Source organism: Syngnathus acus, chromosome 2 (assembly GCF_901709675.1).
Source record: "Syngnathus acus chromosome 2, fSynAcu1.2, whole genome shotgun sequence".
Lineage (NCBI taxonomy): Eukaryota > Metazoa > Chordata > Actinopteri > Syngnathiformes > Syngnathidae > Syngnathus > Syngnathus acus.
Window position 1 is genome coordinate 17,888,526 of NC_051088.1, and position 22,912 is coordinate 17,911,437.

Sequence of the window (22,912 nt, forward strand, 5' to 3'; positions counted from 1 at the left end):
TGCAGAAATCTCATCTTCGTTATTAACTGATACTCAATATCAAGTGATTGGATTGACTTGAGTGGCAAGAAAATGTAAAGACAAATCTCTAGTATTTATTATTATTATTATTATTAACTTAGTCTTAAACAGCCTAAAAAATGGTTCCAAGGTACATTTCACTGGATGTTAAACATTTACAACTAGTACATTCTTTAAACCGGCCAAATCCCGAGTTAAAAAGAAATTGTGTGATAAATATAAATTTAAAATATCTTTGCTGTCTTGATGACATTATAGTCAATGTTCTAGATTATTGAAGAAATGCTCAGTATCACTTCAAATAATGTTTTCCCCAAGATCTGGCATATGAATCAGTAAAAAAACTGTTGAGTAGATTTTTTAAACTTTGAAATAATGGTCCATTATTATATCAAATACAAAGATGGATACATGCATAGTGGCATGCTGACTAAATTCAAATGAATATGTATGCCATCTACAATAAGAGGGCCTGATATGATGTACATCTTCCTGTCCTCTGCGACACACACGCACACGCAGAAAAGACACACTGCGCAATAACTTCTTAAACAAATCAACCCTGCAATTCCAAGTGAAATATTGAAATGAACCTGACAGATATCAATTATTCAAGGCACCAAATGATGATAATGGGGATAAACAGCCTGGTGCTGTCACAGGAGAACATAAAGAAAATGGCTAAAAGAGTTGCAGGATATTTGTCACAGGGGCAGACAGTGTAACTATAGAATGACCTAGACACGTGATGTGATGCGTTGTTATTATTCCAATAATAACTCTGCGTCAACCCGCTGGGCACAAACACCCGCTGCTGGAGTTTTTGGCTGCAATGAGAGGGAGCTAACACAATGTTTATCTGCAGCTTCTGATGCAAAGCAGGGCTGCACCATTACGGTGCAAATGATAATCACGATTAATTCTTATCAGTTGTGTGATCACAGTCAAGATTCACAATTATTTGTCACGTCAGGGAAAACATATGTCTTTCAACCACACTACTTTTTGACAAACAATCCGCCAATAGTTTTCAGTGCGACATGAGACTCGTAAAGAATTTAAAATTGACCAAGGCTGATTGCATGTTACAGAAACAAAAGTAGGTACCTGTGCATTTCCGACTAGTGTCTTCTTTCTTGGATGCACTGAGAAGCCTGCAGTCAAAGTTCTCCTCCCAGAATTCAGCAAACCAAACGTTCCTACGATTGTTCTCCAGGGTGAGTGCGGTAAAGTATTCATCAAACCCTGGGAAGAAGGAAGGAAAGAACAGCAAGCCTCAGTTCCGCCCCAATTATGCTCCAATTCAAACCTGCAGGAAATGAAGCGTAGCAGTGTGGTGGTGTTCAAGCCACCAGGTGCTGGAAACTAACCAGCAAGCGCTGCCTCATCAAACTTTGACCATGGCTTGTCTATTTTTCTTTGTACGTGCTAAGAAACTCAAATGACTTTCCTCTCCTTGGAAATGGCACTAATTAAAAAAGTACAGGATGCATAATGAATAGCACAGAAATATGCCATAGACTTTCTCTTGAAGCTGGAAATTCCCACCGTTCCGAACTGTTTTCTCCACATCGTTGAAGCCACCCGGCATTGTTTGAAAGCATGCAGCGTATTAAAAGGTCATTTTAATGTGCCTTTGTATGAAGCAATTGTATGACAGGAGCACTGCTAAATCCAATGAATTTTACAGAATCCACAAATGATTGATGAAAACACATTTCTGTATTCAATTTCAAATATTAAAGTCTCTGTTGACCTCCTTGTTATTGTGTCATATATCATCTGAGTCGTGCGTGGGTGGGAACGATTAATAGTACCCGGGTGATCCATATCAATTTCTTGTCAGAAGACCTCTGACTGATGATGTCAAGTGGATTGATCATAACCTTATGGCATTCCATGGAGCCCATTTGTTTAGGCCAGGCTCACCTAATTAAAGAAACGAAAATCAAAAGGACACTCAATTCCAATTATTAGTGGCTCATAGGATGCAATACATAATGCCAATATCTGAGAATGTTCCTTTTCAGTGGCGGGTGGCAGGAAAATGTCATTTTTCCTTATTTGGAAATGATATTCATTACAGGCAGAGGTGGGTAGGGTGACACCACTGACAAAATTAAAATTTCTTGAAAAGAATTACCACAACATAGCCACACTGAGTGTGAAAGAAAGAATTATAAATTGTGAATATGCAAAAAGAGTTTCGTAAAATAGCAAGTGAAGACTACTGGACACAAGTAAAATTGATCAAAAAGTCCAAGTTAAGAATGAAATGTGAGTAAATGTATCCACCTCTGACTACAAGTAACGATAAAAGGTCATTTGATTACATTTTTTAAAAAAGACAACATTTAAGATACAAATATCCACTGAAAATGGTGTGAAAGAAAATTAGTCAAACCTTAAGCTCAGCCTTGATATTCCTTTTAACTTGATACTCCTTTTATTTTAGGTTTGGGGAAAAAACATGACTCAGATGAGTTTCCATGCATCATAAAATCTACAGAGAAGCCCCAGTGAGCAACGTGACATTGGTCTCCTTCCACCTTGCCAAACATACAGTATATATGCATCAAGGACATCTTTATTCTCTGAGGACTGTGAAACGTCATTGGACGAAATTGCCAACCGAAGCAGAAATAGACGGGACCTGTTTGGCAATCAGGGTGTCGAGGAGGAAAATCAACATATTGTATTTTACAACAAAGTCTGTCTTAAAATGCATGAAATGTCTGGCAATCAATTCTAGCAGTGTAGAGTAATCATATGCTAATGTTTGAGTTTGTGGCGCATGAGGGAGATGATGATCCAGATATGCGAAGTGAAGTCGTGCTTTTAAAGCTGCACTAGACATGCGATCATATTTTCTGAGGAAACAGAACATCTTATATAAAGCTGACACTACCAGTAAAATTCTCACCATCTTTCAATGGCTTTCACTGTTTTTACAAGCATGCAATAAGAAAAAGCCTGTATGTGCAGTACCAAACATACACACCTATTGTTGTTATCAACTGGCGAATGGGGTTGCAACATTAGTAACGTCCACCAGTCGCCACAGGATTAAGTGCAAATGCCAAATCAAGTAAGATCTAATAAAATGGCTGTGACTGATATTCGGTCTTTACAAAGATCTCCAGGATTGAGGAGCCAATTGAGCTATATTACTGAGGTACGTAGTGCGGTCAGTGGTGAATTCACGAGTTCTTGCAAGCCGCCTTGTTTATCAACGCAAGAGCCGCTAAGGAAACTTTGGCTGTGTCAGGTTGATGGTGACATAATCGCTGGCTCAGTCCAGGACCGGCGCTAAGCGTCCCTCTTGTGAATCCCAACTTTATCATAGCATTATTTCCCAAGTCATAGTTTAGTATTTTTGGAAAACAAGAAAAAACACTATTAACTGCAACCAGATGGGAACAAGAAAGCAAAAGGAAAAAGACCCAGTAAAAAACTACTAATGTGTTCTAAAAATTGTGGATTTTCTTTCACAACACTACCATTATTATTCCATAGCTGCAATAGGCTCCAGTTAATACTTCGTGAAGTGAAGTTAATAAGTGACGGCTGACTACTTTCACACTTAAGTTTGAATGAGCCAGAAGACATTTTGCACCAATAAGCAAAAGGGGCAAAACAGCAAAGTAAATTTTAGCCTCACTATTTGGCAAGCAGTAGGTCACTACTTATCACGCTTTTAATAGGTCTTGATATATGGCGTACACAAACTAATTATGGCCAATTTATAAATCCTTCATAAAGGTACTCAGGCTGCAAAGTAGTACCTCTACAACTATAATTACACCCACAATAATAAACCTGTTGTTAAATGAATAATTCATTTCTGATATAGCACTTGCATTGAATATTGTTAGTCTTAATATGGTATTTTGCCAATAAAAAAATATTTTACAATAAATTAGAAGCCAGGTTAGAATGTATGAATGCAGAAAGTTCAAAAGAAAATATCTTAACACTGTGCAATAGATGTGAGGTGAGAGTAGGCTCCAGGGCTTATTTGTCAAAGGATAAGAAGCAGACATAAGGACTTTAATTCTTGCGATCGTTCAAACCTCATCACATATGATAATATGAATTGGAGTATCAACAAACTCATGTTTCTAAACTTTATGTGACAATTTCAAATCTCTTGTAATCCCTCAACATGGCACCATTTTTAAGAAATTAAATAGAAAACAAATAGAGGCAGCTGAAGCGCTGGTCCTGTCGAGAACGCGGACTTGAATGATTGTGACAATAACGACACGTGTGATGCAAGTGGCGGGCGGCACGTGTGAATACCTTTGATAGAGGAGCGTTTGGGCAGTATGGTGATGGCGCCCACTGCTACATCCTCCAGGTGGTGGATGGGACTGCTTTTGGCCCCCCAGCTGTCAGATCCAATCCACAGAAAATGACCCACGTGATTGGCCCTCTTCGTGGCATTGAGGACTCCCCTGCAAGGACATTTTGTTTAGAATGTGTGTGTGTGTGTGTGTGTGTGTGTGTGTGTGTGTGTGTGTGTGTGTGTGTGTGTGTGTGTGTGTGTGTGTGTGTGTGTGTGTGTGTGTGTGTGTGTGTGTGTGTGTAATCCATCCATCCATCCATCCATCCATCCATCCATCCATCCATCCATCCATCCATCCATCCATCCATCCATCCATCCATCCATCCACAGAGAGCCTGCAAACTCAGCACGGGAAGGCTCGAGCCCGGACTGGTGGCTGTAGTCAATTGTCGACACCCTTGTCACTTAATCAAGAATTTCTGTGTTCTTCAGTTTCAGGAAAAAAAAACAAGCACTGTAGTAAATATTTGACTGTGTGTTTCTTTGTGCTGACATTTCCCTGCGGGGAAGTGTATTTGACACAAGTTATGATCTGTATTCTCTGTGTAGGTCTTTTTGTGTTTGTAAAGGCATCTTTGTGTAACAGACGTGCCGTGCCACATGCATAGGAAATCTTTGCCTGCGTCTTGTCTTCGGGATCTGCCATTCAGAGATTAAGGAAGTGGAACACGGCAAGTCATCAGCACGCCCGAGCAGCACGGAGGACACCATCAAGCTCAGCGCCACTCACCGTATGTCTTCTTCATTGGCGAAGATGACGACTGCCCTGGAGTGCTGAGTTTCCAGCAGTTGTTGGATGGCTTTGTCATAATCCTCCATCTTGGGGTTGTGCGGGATTTTCCAAGACTGGGCCACGCAGATCCCACCTAATAAATGGAGAGAGTTTAAAAAACGATAAGGCATCTGGTAGAATCTCTGCTATTCTGTCCTACAAATATAGTATATGAACACGCAGAAAAGCCCTTGGCTACAATAACTTCTGATGCAGAAATTCTAGCCAGATAAAAGGAAAGGAAAGCACAAAACAATAATGTCACAAGCGATTGAAGATGTTATCAGGCTTCATGATGATTAAACAACACAGGCACAAACACACACACACACTCGATAGTCACATTAGGTACACTTGTCACCATCTCGTGCAAAGGTTTCGCTGAAGGGCCACTTTTGATTTTTAAAACAGGCCTGGACATTTGGAGGTGAGATTAAAAAGAAAAACGTGGTAAAATACGTAAAATGTCACTGATGTCAGGCAGAATCCTCGTCTCTCCAAAGTCAGCACTTTTCGGGAGACCCAAAAAAATGTCAGGCTTGTTCACACAATGAAGATTGTATTGTCAATTTGATGTATTAAAATAATAAATGGACTCAATTCAGCTTTACATATGTAGCACTTTCACAATAGCCGCATGTGTAAAATGGGAAATGTTAATCAGATCTAATCTAATAAATCAAATTTATTCCTGTTAAAATACACAAGTAAGACGTGAAATAGGGCAGCAAGCGGCCGAGCTAACCTTTGCTTGCGCAATCCCTCACAGACTGGATAGTGGAGGCTAGCAAGTTCCTGTTTCAATGTCTCCAAACTAGGTTAATTTATTTAGCCTTGCAGAGGTGAGGCAAGCACTAATCTGCCTCTACCTCACAAACAAGAGCACGGGTTCTTCTTCTAGTGGAACTAAAATCTAATCAGCCATAAAGGAAGACCAACAGCAGATCTTAAAGAACGTCTTCAGACGTCAGAAGCAATTTGCACTTTTCCAAATGAGTGGTACACATGTAAGGATCAGCTACTTCAAATACTTTCATTTTTTTTTTCACCAGTTTGTAATGTCAGCCTACCCCGACTCTGATTTGTAAAGCTGACGCTTATGTCAGCACCTCACAGCACGAGGCACTGCTTTGGCCCGCATTGATCTTGTGACATCCAAGAGCTGCTGTGCAAATGCTTCCATTTGATAATTTTCATTGATGAAACTGCGTACACACAAACTGTTAACACGGTATTTCTTTGGACAACATGTTTCTGTGTTCAGTGTCACACACACAAGTGCACTTCATCATACCGGAATCCGCTTGTTGTGAGTTGTCCCTCAAAAGCTTTTAAATCAGGCACACACCTCACAATATGATGCGGAGCAGGACAATACCATTGCAAATCACAACAATAATACTGTAATAAACATATCACTAAACTAATTAACATTGATGAGACGTAATTGTTCTTACAGCTCTTGTCTTGTTTGTGCAGGTGTGTGCAATAAATTGTCATATGATTTTTCTTTCTTTCCTTCCTTTAATCACAGTTTGGCACTGACCGACAAAGCGGAGCGACAAGCAGTAAATCACACGCTAGATCTGAGTCAATGCCAGGATTTTTTTGTTTTTGCAGGAGTGAGAGGGATAAACAATATCCGTGACAACAAATCCAATAATCCTCACCGACAGAGACATAAAGTCACAGATTTTATGTTATGGATTTGGCATTGCCTTTTTATTGAAAGACATTATCTGAATTCGGGGGGCCTTCATCAGATCACGCGCAGCAATCACAAAGAGAATATTAATACTGACAATAAATCATTTTTTGACAGGTCGCTGCTAATGAGTTTGCACGTGATCAAGGGTATTGGCCACGTACAGTATGTGCTTTGCAAGCGGGCAGCCACACTTGTGCAAGCACACATTGTCACAAACTACCATTTGTTCCTCACTAAAGAGCAATAACGAGTTTATAAAGACTTTTAAAGAAATAATGCAACCGCCTGCGGGATTGTAAGACCATGGCTACTTTTGGTCAGCAGCTCTCCTTCCGAATCAACAGTGAGCATTACCGAAACCAATTAAAATTTCTCTCACTCAAATAACTTAATAGCCTAGCCGACATCTCCGTTTGCATTTCTCTGAGTAGACAGATAAATGGAAGTAAACTCCTAATTGCCAGTCTCCTCTGGCTCATTACTTTGATACAAACAGATTTTGGCTGGCAAAGCGTGCATCTCCAGTCCTGGTGGCTTTTTTGTTTTGTTTTTCCGCAGCGCAATAACAAAATGACAATTTCTGAACTCTTTTCCAATTGCCTCTTTCAAGAATCAGCAGGCATGTATTTTTTTTCCCCCCCTTTAAAGAACAGATTCTGTAACTGCCTGGAGACCTGTGGGATGACTGCTGTTATCCCCCTAAGTGGACTAAACCTAAACATAGGGAGCCCGCCAATGGGTTTGGCTCTTGCTTAAGGGCTCGCAGCATCCTGTTAAATGGAAACAAGCTCGGTGTCATTTGCGCAGTGAAGTCGGTGCTGTAGGTCTCCCAGGGATAACGCGAAAGCTCGGCTCCCGCAAAGAGATTACAGCCGGGAAGCTTATATTATGACACCAAACGCACTCTACATCTGATCCCGGCCAATTTGCCGCACCTTTCTTGCACAGGCCAATTTCTCTGCAGGTTGTTATCGCACCAATTCACTCCAAAGGGTAAAAAAAAAAAACTCATATTACACTGAGAGCTCAGTTCTCATGAAAAAGCATTACGTCCATAATGACAAGCCCCGACTAGCCCGCAGTGCAGAGTTATGGTGCTATAACAGCCGTGAACCAAAATATATTACAGCTCGCACTGGTCAATAATGCAAAATGAGAGAGAGTGCTGGAAGGACTGATGAAGTTAAGAGGCAGATCTCGTCTTTTGAGTCGACTTTGTGGACCAGCTGTTGCGAGAAGGTGTCTAAATTATTGAATGACTCCAGAACACCCCATCCGTCTGTCCGTCAGTCAAGTAGTCAGAGAGGCTGGCCTGATGAAAATTCAAGTGCCGTATCTGTACTTGCAGAGTACTGGGGCGTGTGTCGGACCGCCTTTGTCTGTCACTGCAAGGGGAAAGCTGGAAAGAGAGGCCTGGGCCCCGACAGACAGCTGGAAAAAAGACCTTTGTCTTCACTGAGCAGGCTGATGTAAGAAATGTCAACCTTAGCAGCCTCTCACCATCGTCCATGTTATCCACAACGTGAGACTATTTCCACTCAGTGGCATATGGCAAAGATCAGTTGCTAGTTTTATAATAAGTATCGCATGTGGGCTCCAGACTTTTTTTACTAGGACACAGTTGCCCCTAACTTAAATGTTCAAGTACTCATATTGTAAATCAAATTGCTAATTAAATATTCACAATCCCTCGAACTAATTTGCTGTATTACTGTTAATATGCAGCAACTCATTTCTAAAGAGAATTTCATGCTTTTTTTTTCCATCATGATCATTTCCTCAAAAAACTATTTGGACTCATTATGAGGATTTGTCTCATCTGGCACACTGCTATTACGTTTATTGTGAAGAAATAAAGCCATCTTAGTCGCTTTCTTTTTGTTTACTGGCAATACGTGAAATCTATAGATTTGTACGATAACCCCAAGTGGTCCCCTCTTTGCACACATTAGCCAAGCACAGAAGGACTGGGTGATATGGCCTTAAAATAAAATCCCTCTAAAATCCAATTTGTGATTTCTTCAACCACCATCAAAGCAGGTCAGCGTTATCTACTTTTTCAATATTTAGTTGATTACTGATAAGTAATAATTCTGCTCACGTTTCTTAGGTGGAGTTTTTCACTCCCATGTCTCAACATTTGCTGTTGCGTGTCTATTTTACAGGCTGAAATAATTTTGTCGTGCGGCTCGCTTTGTTTTCAACAACCTCTAAATGTACTCGACAGAAGATTGTTGCTCGTTGTCTCGTCAAAACCGAACAGTTACCAACTGATTTTCAAAACACTGCCTCTTTAGTAAACAAGCTCATCTCGGTTCGTCGCCATGTCATCAGTGCTTACAGTGGCTCGTAACCATCGCTGTCGCTTAGCTCCAGGTCCATCGATTGCTTTTCTTTTGGGTAGGTGTCAAATTGCTTTTTTTGTAAAAATACTCAGGAGTCAAAAGAAAATTTTTCCGCTCCTTCCCCTAACAAGCAGTAGGAATACAATGATGCTTATGTAAGGATATTGTATAAGCAGGTAAGCACAGAAGGCACAAATTCTAGGCAGATAAAGATTTTGAAAAAAAATAACTGAAAAATAATTGAAGAAACTGCTATAGTTGACATCCGATTTCAAACTTCGGAACCTATTACTTTTTTGAGTAGTATGTGATAAACTGATGGGACGATGAATCATTTATTTGGTTTCACCGTCATAATAGGCCTCCATGGGAAGCCGCGTTTACAAAGTGGCCTTCGACAAAATTAAGTTTGACACCCCTGTGCTAAAAAGACATGACGGGAAAACACAAAAGTCTTTTGAGGCAATGAAAACATTTGAAATATCGCTTTCTGAGTTGATTTCCGACTGAGCTCTGCCATTGCTTTTCTTTAGATGACGTCACACTTCCGGGTTTGTCACTTGCCAGATCCCACATTGGAAAAATGACTATTTTACAAAATATCATTTATTTATTTTTTATTGTATAATATTAAATAACTTGACTTGTGACCTAACTCGATTCCATTTCACACATGGTCTTTAAAGAATCTCAAAGGGCTTCAAAAGCACAATTTTCCCCCAAATCAAGGCTTCCTTTGGTCCAAACTCTCCGTGCCATCAAGGGAAAAAAAACTTTGGGGAAGTTGCTCTTCTCAGGACCTGTCCCAGTTAATAGATGCCGAATCCTCTGCAGCAAAACACTTTGTGCTTGTTGTTGTCAGTACACAAAAGGGTACGGTGCCACGTTTCACTTTTTTGTTGACGTTTGATGTCTGATGACACACACCATAAACACAAGCCAGGCTCAGATTTACCTCTCAAAAACTGTACCATGGAGAGATGATTTGAACTGGGCTCTTTGGTACAAAGGATATTTTTAGCAGCATCTTAATCTTGTACCTATGATCATCCAACAGCCTGACATCAGCACTCCGTGTATTGGTGTTCCCAAACCTCTGCTCCCCATGAGATGACTATAGATGCAAAAGTTTAATGATCATGATGGCTAAACTCTTGGAAGTTCTCAGTTGATCTGTCGGCTCTCTAGTGCATTATACTCCATTATTCATTCTCATCCTCCGTGGTCACGGATATAAAAATGCTTACCCGGGCCAAATAATCAACTTTGACCACTTTCTGAAATTCAAATGCCTTAAAATTGAAGGCTCTCAATGGATTTAACCTCCCACTTGCCTATTCAAGTCCCTGCAAAGCAAAACCTCTGTGGGTGCTAAAATTATATTTATCACCTTGACATTGGAGAAAAGGCCAGCTTTTTCCTCACAGTCTCACATCCTGAATAAATGGGAGCATATCAAATGAGGTGTCATGCAGATGGCATCCATGTTGCTCTGCCAGCGTGAGACTTGGCTCTGCCACGGAGTCATGCAAAAAATATCGTGCTCTAATTTTAAACTATTTTCAGATACATCTGGCTTGCTCCCCAGATCACTGTTAATGCTAGCTAACATCCCGCCTCTTTCTCCTCCAGCAAATAGGCCTGTGTGTTGGGAACTTGCAACAATCAATTCAAGCGCAATGCTCTGAGGGAGGTTTTCTTCACTTGTAGCCCAGGCAGACGGTAGAAAATACAAAATAAAGAGAAAACAACATGCACACAAACAAGATCCATCCCTGCAAGATTCACCTGAAACCAGGCTGAGTGTCCACAATAAAACAGTGCCCGAACCAGGCACAGAATAGAAAAAAGGAGAATCGGATAAAAACAGAGATCAATACACTCTGACCATCACTCTCAACTTGGCTGGGGGAAATGGCCAGCTGTATTGCATTAGTCCGCAAGATGGTTCCCCTTGAAGTGGTGAAGCGAGAATCCTACTAATGCCTTTGACATTTACGAACAGGGTGGCCACAGAAAACATTTCAAGGTCTCATACCTTAACGTGCACAGACGCTACAATAATATCACTGCTTTCCAAGAACTATCGCGTCACTGGCAACGATTTGTACTTACTGTATACTGCAAAATCCATGAAGTCACTCTCTATAAGCTGTGAGAATCCTACTGTATTATCCTGAATCTATTGCCACTGATCGTACGACAAGAGCAAAGATACGTGCTTGAGGAAATTAAACCGACAATGCTACGTGGCAGAAAATACAGAAAGTTTTACATAATGCATACAATTCTAATAATGAATTTATAGTCTGAAGATAACCTAATGTGGTTAATTAATTGTTAGCAATTATTTGCTTGTCATACCCATTGTGATACCCAAAAAACTATAGTGAGGAAGAGTTTTTGATGGCATTATAAACATTTGTTTATGAAACTATGAATAGACAGACAGACAGACAGACAGACAGACAGATATTTTATTGGTCCCCCGGGGGGAAATTCAGGAGCCAACAGTTAGATACAGAAACACACAGATAGATTTTGTTTGTTAGTTTCGAAAAGCAGTACATGGGGGAGCAATACAAGATTCATATCACATTCAAAGGTCAGCAACATCAAAAAGCATGCAACAGCATGTACAGGGTTCCCATCGGATAGTACTCCCACATTGATCACATTTTAGACTACCCCCACAGTACTGTAGACTAAATCTGCACAGCAACAAAGTATTTACTACGCTATTGTTTATACACACACAGAGAATTAAATTTTTAAATTTAACATGGGCAAGCTGAAGAGCTGAGGCTTGTTGCCATTCCTTTTGACCCAGCCGTATAATTTAAAGTTTCAAACATACACCTCAGCACCAACAATCAATAGAGTATATCCATGAGAAAATTATTTTTGCCCACTTGAATTCAGCGGCCACAAATTTGACACCATAGTGACTCTGGATGTGTCTATGCATTTAAAAAGAGGGTTTGCTCTGTTGAATGAGCATATGATGACATACTACTGGCTGACTATCTCCTGACGACACAATATTGATAAGCAAGGAATGTATCGCTACTGTGACAAGAGTCAACAATATGATGTGTGACAAGTTTTGATGAGCACTGCTACTTTTAATATACAGCGTTAGTGGTCGATTTTAACACTTCAATGTTTACTTCTGTTATGAGTGATTTTAAGGAGCTTTGGTGCAAAAGTGTGTGAATGAATCATGAGAAATGCTTTTGCATAATTAATGTGTTTATTAAAGATAAGATGCCTAGGGGACTCTAAAGGGTTTCTTTAAAGCAAATAATTCCCATTTGTGTTTGAATACAAAGTATGTTAAAATGACTGCTGCTTAGCGGCAAAAGGATGAGTCAACAACGTCTTTCCATGGCTGTTAAAAGTTAAAAGAAATAATTGTTTACTCCTCTGTGCAATGTATTTAAACAAAATCCATAAGAAATGTCTTTGAGAAAGCACGCTGGGTGAAGCTATGTTTATCAGGATCTAGGGGGAGGGGATCTTTCAAAATAAGTCTTAAATCAGGAGATAGAATCGCTCTCTTACTCTGTGCGGCTCTAAGACTGTCGACGTATATTACACATTCGCAAACAGCTTCTTCAAGTTTTAATGAGTGATCACACTAGATGTGAATGCGCACAACTAAAATATTTATGCATGGTGGACTTCTGATCAGTGCCTGCAAGGTTTTATTACTCCTTTTTTTTTCATGTTTGAGGTTTGTGTGCATTAGTGTGCAGTAGAAGATGTGATCCCTCCCTATAGGATTACAAAATGGATTGGGATGCGCAGAGGTGGAGGTGGGGAGCAATGCAGAGCAAGCGCTTGTTGCTGTGCCTGCAAAGCAGCTCTTTCACTTGATGGACAATGGTGGATTATTCAAACCATCCACCCATTAATGTTCTGGGCCACTTATCCACAGCATCATCAAGGGAGAGCTCAGCAGACTTTGGGCGAGAGGTGCAGAACACGCAGAACTTGTCACCAGACAATCACCCAATCGCAATGGCGAAAAATGGTCCAGTAAGTTACCCATCCCTAGTGCAGACTTGACTGCCAAAGCTTCAGCCTAATCACAGCCATCTATCCTTCCATTTTTACACTACAGTATACTATACTTGGCGGGGTCAGAGGGACTGACCATCAATCAATCAATCGCAGCAGTGAAGCATAAAGTCGGCAGATACCGATTTAACTCTAAACTCGCATCCCCTTTCCATCACATCGCCATCTGGATGAATCTTTATAATGAAAATAATATAAGCAAAGCCATGCATGTCAGTGTTCAGACACCCGATCTGCTATTGTCAAAAAAAAAAAATCCATTAGTGGTGCCTTGAGTTATAAGTTTAATTCATTCTGTCCCCATGCATGTAACTCACATTACACATATCTCATCTTCCCTCACTGAACATTATGAAAACATTTTTTTTAATGAAAAATATGGATGGATGCGAAAAATAATTAGCACTCTATAATCCATCCATCCATATTTAACACTGCTTATCCTGTTCAGGGGTGCTGGTGCCTATCCCAGCTGACATCAGGCAAAAGGCAGACTACACCCTGAACTGGTCGCCAGAAAAAAAATGAAATACAGCATTATATGTACAATATTACCGATACATGGAAGAAACTTGAACTTAAATTAGTTTTTTATTGTCACACTTTGCAAATTGAAAAAACATTGTGTCCTTTGCCACCTGCGGGCAGTTTAAGCTAGACCGATATATTACACAGCTAAAATCAGGCCAGGGGTCCAAGTGCAGCCTGTGTTCAAATTTACATCGGCCCGCAGCCTCTACCGTAAAATTAATCATGCGTGGCCCGTCAGCACTGTTGACCACAGTAGAAAAGCAAAGCTACCATGAATGTTCTGGGGGGTCGGAGGAAACTAGGATACTCATAAGAAACCCATAATAATATGAATTCTTATTGTTATTATTAATGTTGTTCTCTATTTGCCAAAGTGCTGTTTACTGTGGCATGGGTTGAGTTGATTTCACTGCCTCCATAAAATAAAACAGTTGTTTCCTCCTAAAGAATGTGTTTCCAGATTATGAGGGACAATCAATGTGGGCTTGGACTAATTTGATTCCGATGGCGTCGTCAAGAAATGAGACTCTCACCAAAAGGGAAAAAGGACAAATCTAAAAGCCTGCTGCTTCATACAAGCTACTGGAGTGGTTTGTGCTGGCTGAGCGCCAAGATCACTGACCAACATTACCATTCTCAGAGCTGAGCACGCTCAGTAGCTGGGATACACACAAGACCCAAAACAAAAAGAGGATGAGAGTGATCAGAACAGCAAGCAGACAGTGTAACCCCAAAAGTCATTCTCTCTTGTCCAAAGAAAATAAATCAGACATTTTCACACAATTCCTCATGTGCTTTGCAGCTAAACAGCAACACTGATTACATAAAGAAATGAAACAAAAAAAGCCATGCTGACTATTGTAATGTGATATTTCTCTACAAGTCTCTTCTCTGTCTACATCTGCAGTAACACTTTGCAACTCATTGGGGAGCTGAGGCACACGTTGCCAAACATCAATAATTCATCTTCACAAAAACAAGGAACGTTAAGATAAATCGCATATGCAAAAGAGCATTTTCAGATGAGTGGAAAGGGCATGAGTACGTTTTAAATCGCACAAATGGGTATAAGGAAGAAAATTAAAGTGACATAAACGCTAACCTGCTTCTTTGGAGAGTTGCGTGAAGGCCTCCACTCCTTTCTCTCCATAGCTGCCCTCGGAGGCGACTGTGGAGACGTAACTCCATCCCATTGCTCGAATTATGTCCACCATGGCCTGGGCCTGGAAGGAATCTGGAGGAACCACCCTTGAGAAGAAGTCGTAGCGCCTGTCATCACTCAACTCCGGAGCGGTTGATGCATAGCTGATCTGCGGGATCTTAAAGAGGAGAAAAGGAGAACGTTGACTCGAGCAAGGGTCATTTCAAGTTTGAGCTTGACATGCTGAGAAAAAATTGACTTAGCTATGCATTGAAATGTTTCCAAGAGGGCACTTTGAGTCTTTCCTGGTTGCCTGGCAACTGCACCCAGGGTGGTAATAGTGGGTGGACCTATATTAGGCAACATTCTTAAGATAATGGTATCATTCCTTACAGCCATGCTGTATCATTTACTGCAATTTAAAGCTTCAGTTTTTTGGAGTCAACGCTAATGTAATGAGCCGATGACGTCAATGCTTTTTTTTTTAAAATTTTTTATTACAGCTGTCCTAACACAAGCTGGCTCACTCATTGTAAGATATTTAATATAAATTTACATCACACAACTGCAAGGTTGCTACTCGTTCCCGTACTTAATAGTATATCACTTATAAGATGAAGGAATGTTTTGCAATTACGTATTCTACCAACCCAGCAGTTGTGTTAAGTGGATTGTTTCAAGCGTTGTATTGGATCAAGCTGCCTGTGAGAATATAAAAGTGTTGCTGATTTGTATGGATGTAATGAGTCCCTAAGTAATTTGGGCGCCTTGATTAAAAAAAAAAAAAATAAATGTGCAAGGTATTTTTCCTGCCTCAAGTACCCACTTACTCACATGTCCATTACTAAAAAGTCAAGCTAAGCACAGGAACGATTTTTAATGCTATAGGAAAACATTGCCATCACAGCCAGAACGCCATCTTCAAAATAAACACTTAATTAACATCATTAACATGATTTAATATATCACTTTTATTCTGAAGTTGTTCTCAGCAGTCTGCTAATTTGACTCATGTTCCAGACTAATTAAAACTCATCGGTCTCACGGACCAAAATCTATGGAGGAACCTTTTTAGAAGATGTCACAAATTTTGTTCACAAGAAAAATGCAATGTGGAGTTTAAAGTATAAAATGTTGGTTATCTAAAAATGAAAACCTGTTGGCCAATTTACACATAGCCAAGAAAAAAAATCAGCACAACCAATTATTACATAATGGAAGTTAAGTGAGGAATAAACATCATCTTTAGGAGCACTGACACTTTAAGCTTGTCACCATTAGAAACGGCAAGAATATTGGGTGTGCTTTGCCAAAGTATTCCTTGGCCAAGGGTTGCAATACTTCACTCTGACATCTCATCTCTGAATGTAAAAAGAACGTCCCCTCGGCGATCAGTGAAGTATAATAAATTATTACGAGTTTAAATGCCGAACAGGCAGAAGGCAGTTGATCATCGCGTTTGACAACTTAAGTGTGGGTCTTACACATGTATATCATTTGAACATCAATTAATTGCATGTTTTGCTGTTCCCACTGGCACAACCAGAGGACGTGTTGACAAACTGGCCTGTCAATCACATGTTCAATTCATCTTTTGCTCAATCAATCATATGAGTTTGTCGAGAATATTCCTGATGTACAGTAAGGACTCTGTTCCTGAGGCACATGTGATGATTGTCAAATGTTTGTCAGGAACTGAGGCTGCGCAGTTGCATAAGCACTCATCGAAAACAAGGCCGTACTTTGTGTCTTCAGCATCACATACAGCATCACATTAAGAAGTCAAAGGACTAATGTAATGGCTAGACTGATTTTCAGAAGTGAATTTTCATGCATTTGAAAGGCACTCTTTCTCACTTGTCCATAGAAGCCTGACAGCGGGATAGCAATGTCAATGGAAAGCTATAATTTTCAATTTGAATCCAACAGAATGTCTTCTTCCATGGACAAAGGTCCATTATAAAACATATCAGCAGGATATGCAGACATTTTTGTTTGCTGGCTCAGTAGGATCTCCAAGGTTAAAAAAAAAAATGTCTTTAAAATTTGACACTCCACCTAACCTATCTAAGCTTCAATTATTCCACTCAATCCCTTCATGTTAAAACAAGAAAATAGGTCCCCTTAAAGGGGCGCTCGCCATAAATAGCTCACGAGCTAACCACAGCACCTATCGATAATCGCTAAATATTTTTGAGAATCAAATGAGTGTTCAGATACCTTTTTATGTCAATTTAAAACTCAACAGTTATATTGGGGCGATTTCTGTCATCTTTCACAAAAGCAGATTGATTATTGTAGTGTTGAATTTAAATTAAAACATTTGCTTTTACTTTGTAAAACAATTATCAAAATGTACAATAAGTCTGAAATAAAAAAACGTGGTGACGTCTAAATGTGAAAGACCTTGATGTTGATCATTTGAGAATTGCAATTTCTGGAAAAATACAAAAGAAAATCACACTTGGCAACTTTAAACGTTTCACCGCCAACATGCACAACATCACGCTCAGAGTGTGTTTTGCTTCAATCGTGGTTTTTCCTTTTATTTTTCTAAGGGGATGAGTGACACTTGAACAAAAAAAATTAAGGGTTTTATGATGGCAAAGAATGAATGCAGCTGTACTTAACTGTATTAAGAGAACTTTTAGTCAAGATGTATTTCTAACAAGGACTTTGGTGTTCACTTCTGAGGCCAAGAAATAACGTTTCCTCTCACCTGCTTATGTGAGCATTTTGTGAAAGGATGTGTTAACAGTAGCTGTCCTCCTTAACAACAGCTTTTTAATCACTCATTTATCATGCTCAACCAACTGCTCATACTGTCAATTCAGCAGTGTGCATGTAAATCGAACAAATGATCTCATTATGCAAACGGCTAGATCAATCAAGTTGTGAGAAATATGCAATATAATACAAACATTGCAAATGTATTTTTTTTTGTGTGGCTTTTTTGTTTTGTTTTTATTTCTGTACATATTGGCCTGTTGTGGTTTTCAGTTAGGTTTCCCAATGGCTTAAAATGTCAAATTTGAGATTTAACAATGAAAGCTCGTTTTCCTCCCCGTACTGTGAATCATCGCTGAGTCAAAACACAGCCAAGCGTAGGCGGAAGGACTGATGTCCGCTTTCTCCCGCAGAGACGGCATCTGGCCACATTTCTGATTAGAATCAATCAGGAGTTCACATTTGATTAGGATGAAGACCACCTCCAACCGACTAGTTTAAGACTGTTGCAAGTCAAGATGATTGTAAACGGCAACATTTCAAAAATGCTAATGAGAATTTAATGCAGATGCTACGCAATCTGTGTTGATATGTAGGGACTCCTGTTTTGAATCAGTGAATATATTTCCTCAACAGGTGAGAGAAGAAACCAGTTTCACAAAGAAGATGAGTTAAGACATTAAATTTAAAAAAAAAATTAAAAAGGGAGAAACAATAGCATCAATCTTGAGGAACATACTATACATTTTGGAAAACCGCAGATAGCATGTTTTCATATTTTCAGAAGTTGCTATTGAATTCTGCAGGATATTTCATCACATGCTGACAATTTTTAAATCAAGGCTGCCAGCCAAAGACTTTCATCCATCTCTCTTACGTCTACTAGCAGTGACGGCTAAATATGGCGGTGGACGCACAAACCGTGATTTATGAGAGAGGACCGTTGCACATCTGGGATCAAAATGCCCACCTCCCCGAAACCGTGCGGATGCGCAAACATCAATTTCTCTTCAAGCACGTGTAGTAACTCATCATGCGCTCTCATCAAAGCACTGTATGAAAGCCATCCATTTGTGTTAGTGTGATCAAAAGCAGCCGGACACTGCAGAAACGTAGGAATGAGGACACAGCAACTAGCTAATGGGATCACTTCAACTTGCAGAGTGTGAGTTATAGCTTTGACCCACAACGCAAAGCGGGTCAAGCGCACAAAGCTGACAAATTGAGAAGCAGACGATCTCAAGCTCAAGATTACTCAATGTCTTTCAAGCAACGCACCCCGAAAGGTCACATGCATATGTGCAGGGGTTTTTGGTGCGTGTAGGGTGGACTGATTCAAAAAGGGAGCACTGTAGCAACGAGGGTAATTTGCATTTAAAAGGACTCACCTTTTTGAAATGAGAAACATTTATTTTATGCTTTAGGTAGGAATGCTATAGAGGTTTCAGTATCGTAGAATCTACTATGGCCCAGGTTTAAATTGTGTGAATATTTGTCGAGATGTCTGTTCGCTTTGTTCTGGCAATGTAGCCCCATTGATAAAATTCTCATCTTCTCCCTCCTTATCCCCTGGGAATCGACACCTCCACTCAGCACAAACATTCATGTTATCAGTGCGTTCTTTGAAATTACTGCTTTGACCTCAGGCTAATAAAATTTGGTGCTTTGATTGTGGAAGGACTGATATGTGAGAATTAAAACTCTTCAGGTGGACTCATAAGTGATGTGATTAGAATCAAACACCTTTGTACGTGTCTGGCAGCTAATGTGCAACAGGTACTAGCACTAATCCTTTTAAGCCGAATGGGATTGAAAGCAAATTTCCTACATATATTTTTCTCATTACTATGATTATCTCTTGAGATAATTAACTCGCAAGTTATCAACAGAACACCTGTTAAAATGAACTAATGGTGATTGAAAAGCCTGTAGAAAGAGAATAAAATACTGGCAAGACTCAATATCAGTTTAGTGTGTATGCAGTCGGGGTCATAAATATTGGGACATGGAAACGACTGTCTTTTGTCAATTATTATTATCCATCCACGGGGGTCGCGGGCGCGCTGGAGCCTATCCCAGCCATCATTGGGCAGTAAGTGGGGGACACCCTGAACTGGTTGCCAGGGCATACAGAGACAACCATCCGCACTCGCACTCACGCCTAGGGGCAATTTGGAGTGCTCAATCGGTCTACCAATCATGTTTTTGAGATGTGGGAGGAAACCGGAGTGTCCAGAGAAAACCCACGCAGGCACGGGGAGAACATGCATACTCCACACAGGGAGGGCCAGCGGTGGAATTGAACCCGCACCCTCCGAACTGTGAGACGGACATGCTAGCCAATGCCCCACCGAGCCCCCCAATTGTTATTATTATTATTATTATAATTAGCAGCTGTCTTCAGTACCTTCTTGTTCTTGAGGTGTTTTAAACGTGTTGTATTTTAAACAAATCAAATCATGCTCAATTTGATTCATGTCATGCGATTGACTTGGCCATTGCATAACATTCAACTTCTTTGCCTTCAAAAACTTTTTTGCTTTGGCATAATGCCTGGCGTCACTATCCATCTGCACTGTGAAGTGCTGTCGAATCGGGTCTGAATACTATTAGATAATGTTGCCCTAAACCATTTCAGAGTTCATCCTGCTATTTTTGTCAGCATTGACATCAATTTATAAGAACAAATTGCCAGCCTTTCATGCTTACCTGGCCATGGAGAACCTGAGCAGTCAATTGCCCCATTACTTTAGGTTGACCTTAAAAAGTGAGAGACAAAGTCTGCATTTAAGGCATATCTTGTTGGTTTCCCTTCATATCAATTGCAGTGGTGTTTACAGCCAAAAAGATAAGAATTGTGCCATCGGACCTGACTCTAATACCAGAAGTTCTACATTCATGGTCAGAAAGTGTAATGTCAGAGAGAAGCAAGCTTTTTGACAAAGAAAAACACGATTATGTTATTTTATTTAAAATGTTCTATTACACACCAGGTAGTTGTTGCACTCTTTGGGTTTTGGAACAAAAAGAATTACCTTTACTTCCTTTTTGCGATTAAGATCCAGAATTATAACCCTATACTCATTGACTTCACTGGTGACAAATGTTTAAACCTTAGGGGAGGTCTGCGACTCCTTGTTGTTTTTCATTAATGGAATAGGAAATGTTGCAAAAACAAACCTAAATGCTAACAGAATATACCAGAATAAACAATCTGCATTGTAAAGTGTTCTGTAATGTTACTGCAGGGCTTTTGTTGTGCACAGGTAGCTTGCATGATGATCATGTTAACAGCCCATTAAAAATGTAATAAGGAGAAGCAGACATGACGTGGGGAGTTGGGGAGGAGGGGGCAAACTATTACTGCAAACTAGATAGAACGTGTGGAAGTGTTCTTCTCCAATGACCGGCACCAAGGTGAAAGGGTGACCGCGGTGCCTGCAGACAGCCCACACGCACGGACACTTCACTTTCCACGACCCAATCACGGGCATACGAGTGGACGTCAAGACAGAAAGATTAACAATTCCTCCTTTTAGCATCGCAATTACCCACAGCTGATGTCTGGAACCTGTCATCGGCTGTATAGATCAAAGTTTGGATTGCTGAGGGTAATCGCCTGCCTTGCTCTTCTATGTATCTGCCCTGACAGGATCGATGGAAGGAAAACACAAAGGTCTCTTATAGGGGACACTGTTTCATTGATTTACCAGCGCAAAGGGCTGCAGCTGCCCGGAATAAAAATTTGTTAGTAAAGCCTAAAGTGTGTGTGTGTGTGTGTGTGTGTGTGTGTGGGTTGGGGGGGGCAGAAGATTGAGGTGAGCTGAGAGGCATAGTTTGTAATATGCTTGGTGACATTAAATGACAATTTTAACCTGGGTGTTTGCAGAGAGGTGATGAAGCGAGGTTGTGTAAAGGTTACGCATTTCAATGAGTATGAATGCTGAGTGAAGTTAATTAGTACGCCTTGGCCTTTCTGTTGCATTTCAACATAAGGGCTCCCGCAAGCACCACAGGCTGTTTGCTCCAAAGGAAGGTGAGACACAAATGCTTGCGTTGTAACTTCTCTACACTGCTAATATGGTGGTGATGATTGTACACAGCCCACATGTACATTTGGAGATGCATCTGGCGGCGCCTCTTTTTCGCTCAGATGCCTCATACTGGAAAAAAACAATATTATTTGAAGAGAAATAGGGAACATATGGGATAACATGAAGTCTTGTTGGAGGTGGTGGTGGTGGGTGGAGGGAGAACGGAAAATCCACTCGCCATCTGAGAGCCGGGAAATGTGCAGATATGACAGGACAGGCTGTCTCCATGGGAAAAAAAAAAGAGCACTATAACAATGCAGACACGAAAAACAGTATCTTTCAAAGAGTGTTCTTGCCAACAATAAGGGCATTGTTGGATTCTGATGATTGCCTGTAGTATTTTCCTCTCCTTTCCTACCTGCACGAAGGGGCCTCAGTATAACCTTTAACCTGTCTTTAGCATTGATTATTCCATCCTGATCAACCTTACAAAAGGAAGAGCAATCTAGATCAGCAACCCATAAGCAGCGATTTTTAAAACAACAGGCCACCGATGAAGTCAGAAGCAAAATAAATAGTTACTTTCATGTCACAAAACATTAACTTGTATTAGAGAACATCATAACGGCTATTTTCGTATCCCATGATAAACGCAATAAGAACATTAAATGCCAACTTCACATTTGAGAAAGATGACTGGGGGCAGCAAACTTCCACATTGACATTTAGCCTCTTATTGGAATAGATTCTCACGCAGTATATTCCATTTTCAGGAAAGAGTTTCTCGCTGGAGACGTATGTCAGCAATACTCGCCCTTGCATTGTTCCAGAAAAATAAAGTCCAATTCATTTGATACAGTGTTGATGATTTGGTTCAGGAGCTAGAATATTTAAGGTTAGGACATCAGAGTTTCTGAAAAGGCCTCATGTCAAGAATTCAGTCCAGAAAAGCAGACTCTCATTCAGCATGGATCCGCAGAAACATTGAAAAACACAGTTCCAACAGAACTGTCGGGGGCGGAACTGAGACGTTTCCCATGAGCGCCTCGAGCTGGAGCAGCTCCACGATGCAGCCAGCGGTTCGGGGCTCTTTTTGCCTTTATTTGCTGCATGATTAGCCTCTGAGTGTATCGTGTCCCCAGTCAGCTTTTCTTCTCGGATTCTTTTCGCAGTTGGGCAAAATGACAGCATGGGGTTCTCTC

The 22,912-nt window shown here is 40.4% G+C and overlaps 1 protein-coding gene across 1 annotated transcript in view; it reads right to left on the minus strand.

Moving 5' to 3' along the window:
- The window catches only part of LOC119135326 (metabotropic glutamate receptor 7), a 94,701-nt gene that overhangs the window by 36,195 nt on the left and 35,594 nt on the right, over window positions 1–22,912 (minus strand). The window contains exons 2-5 of the mRNA XM_037272803.1: window positions 14,911–15,127; window positions 5,100–5,235; window positions 4,324–4,478; window positions 1,129–1,266 (exon numbers count right to left, since the gene is read on the minus strand). Of these exons, the coding sequence (XP_037128698.1) occupies window positions 1,129–1,266; window positions 4,324–4,478; window positions 5,100–5,235; window positions 14,911–15,127 (646 nt within the window). The remainder of the gene's footprint in view (window positions 1–1,128; window positions 1,267–4,323; window positions 4,479–5,099; window positions 5,236–14,910; window positions 15,128–22,912) is intronic.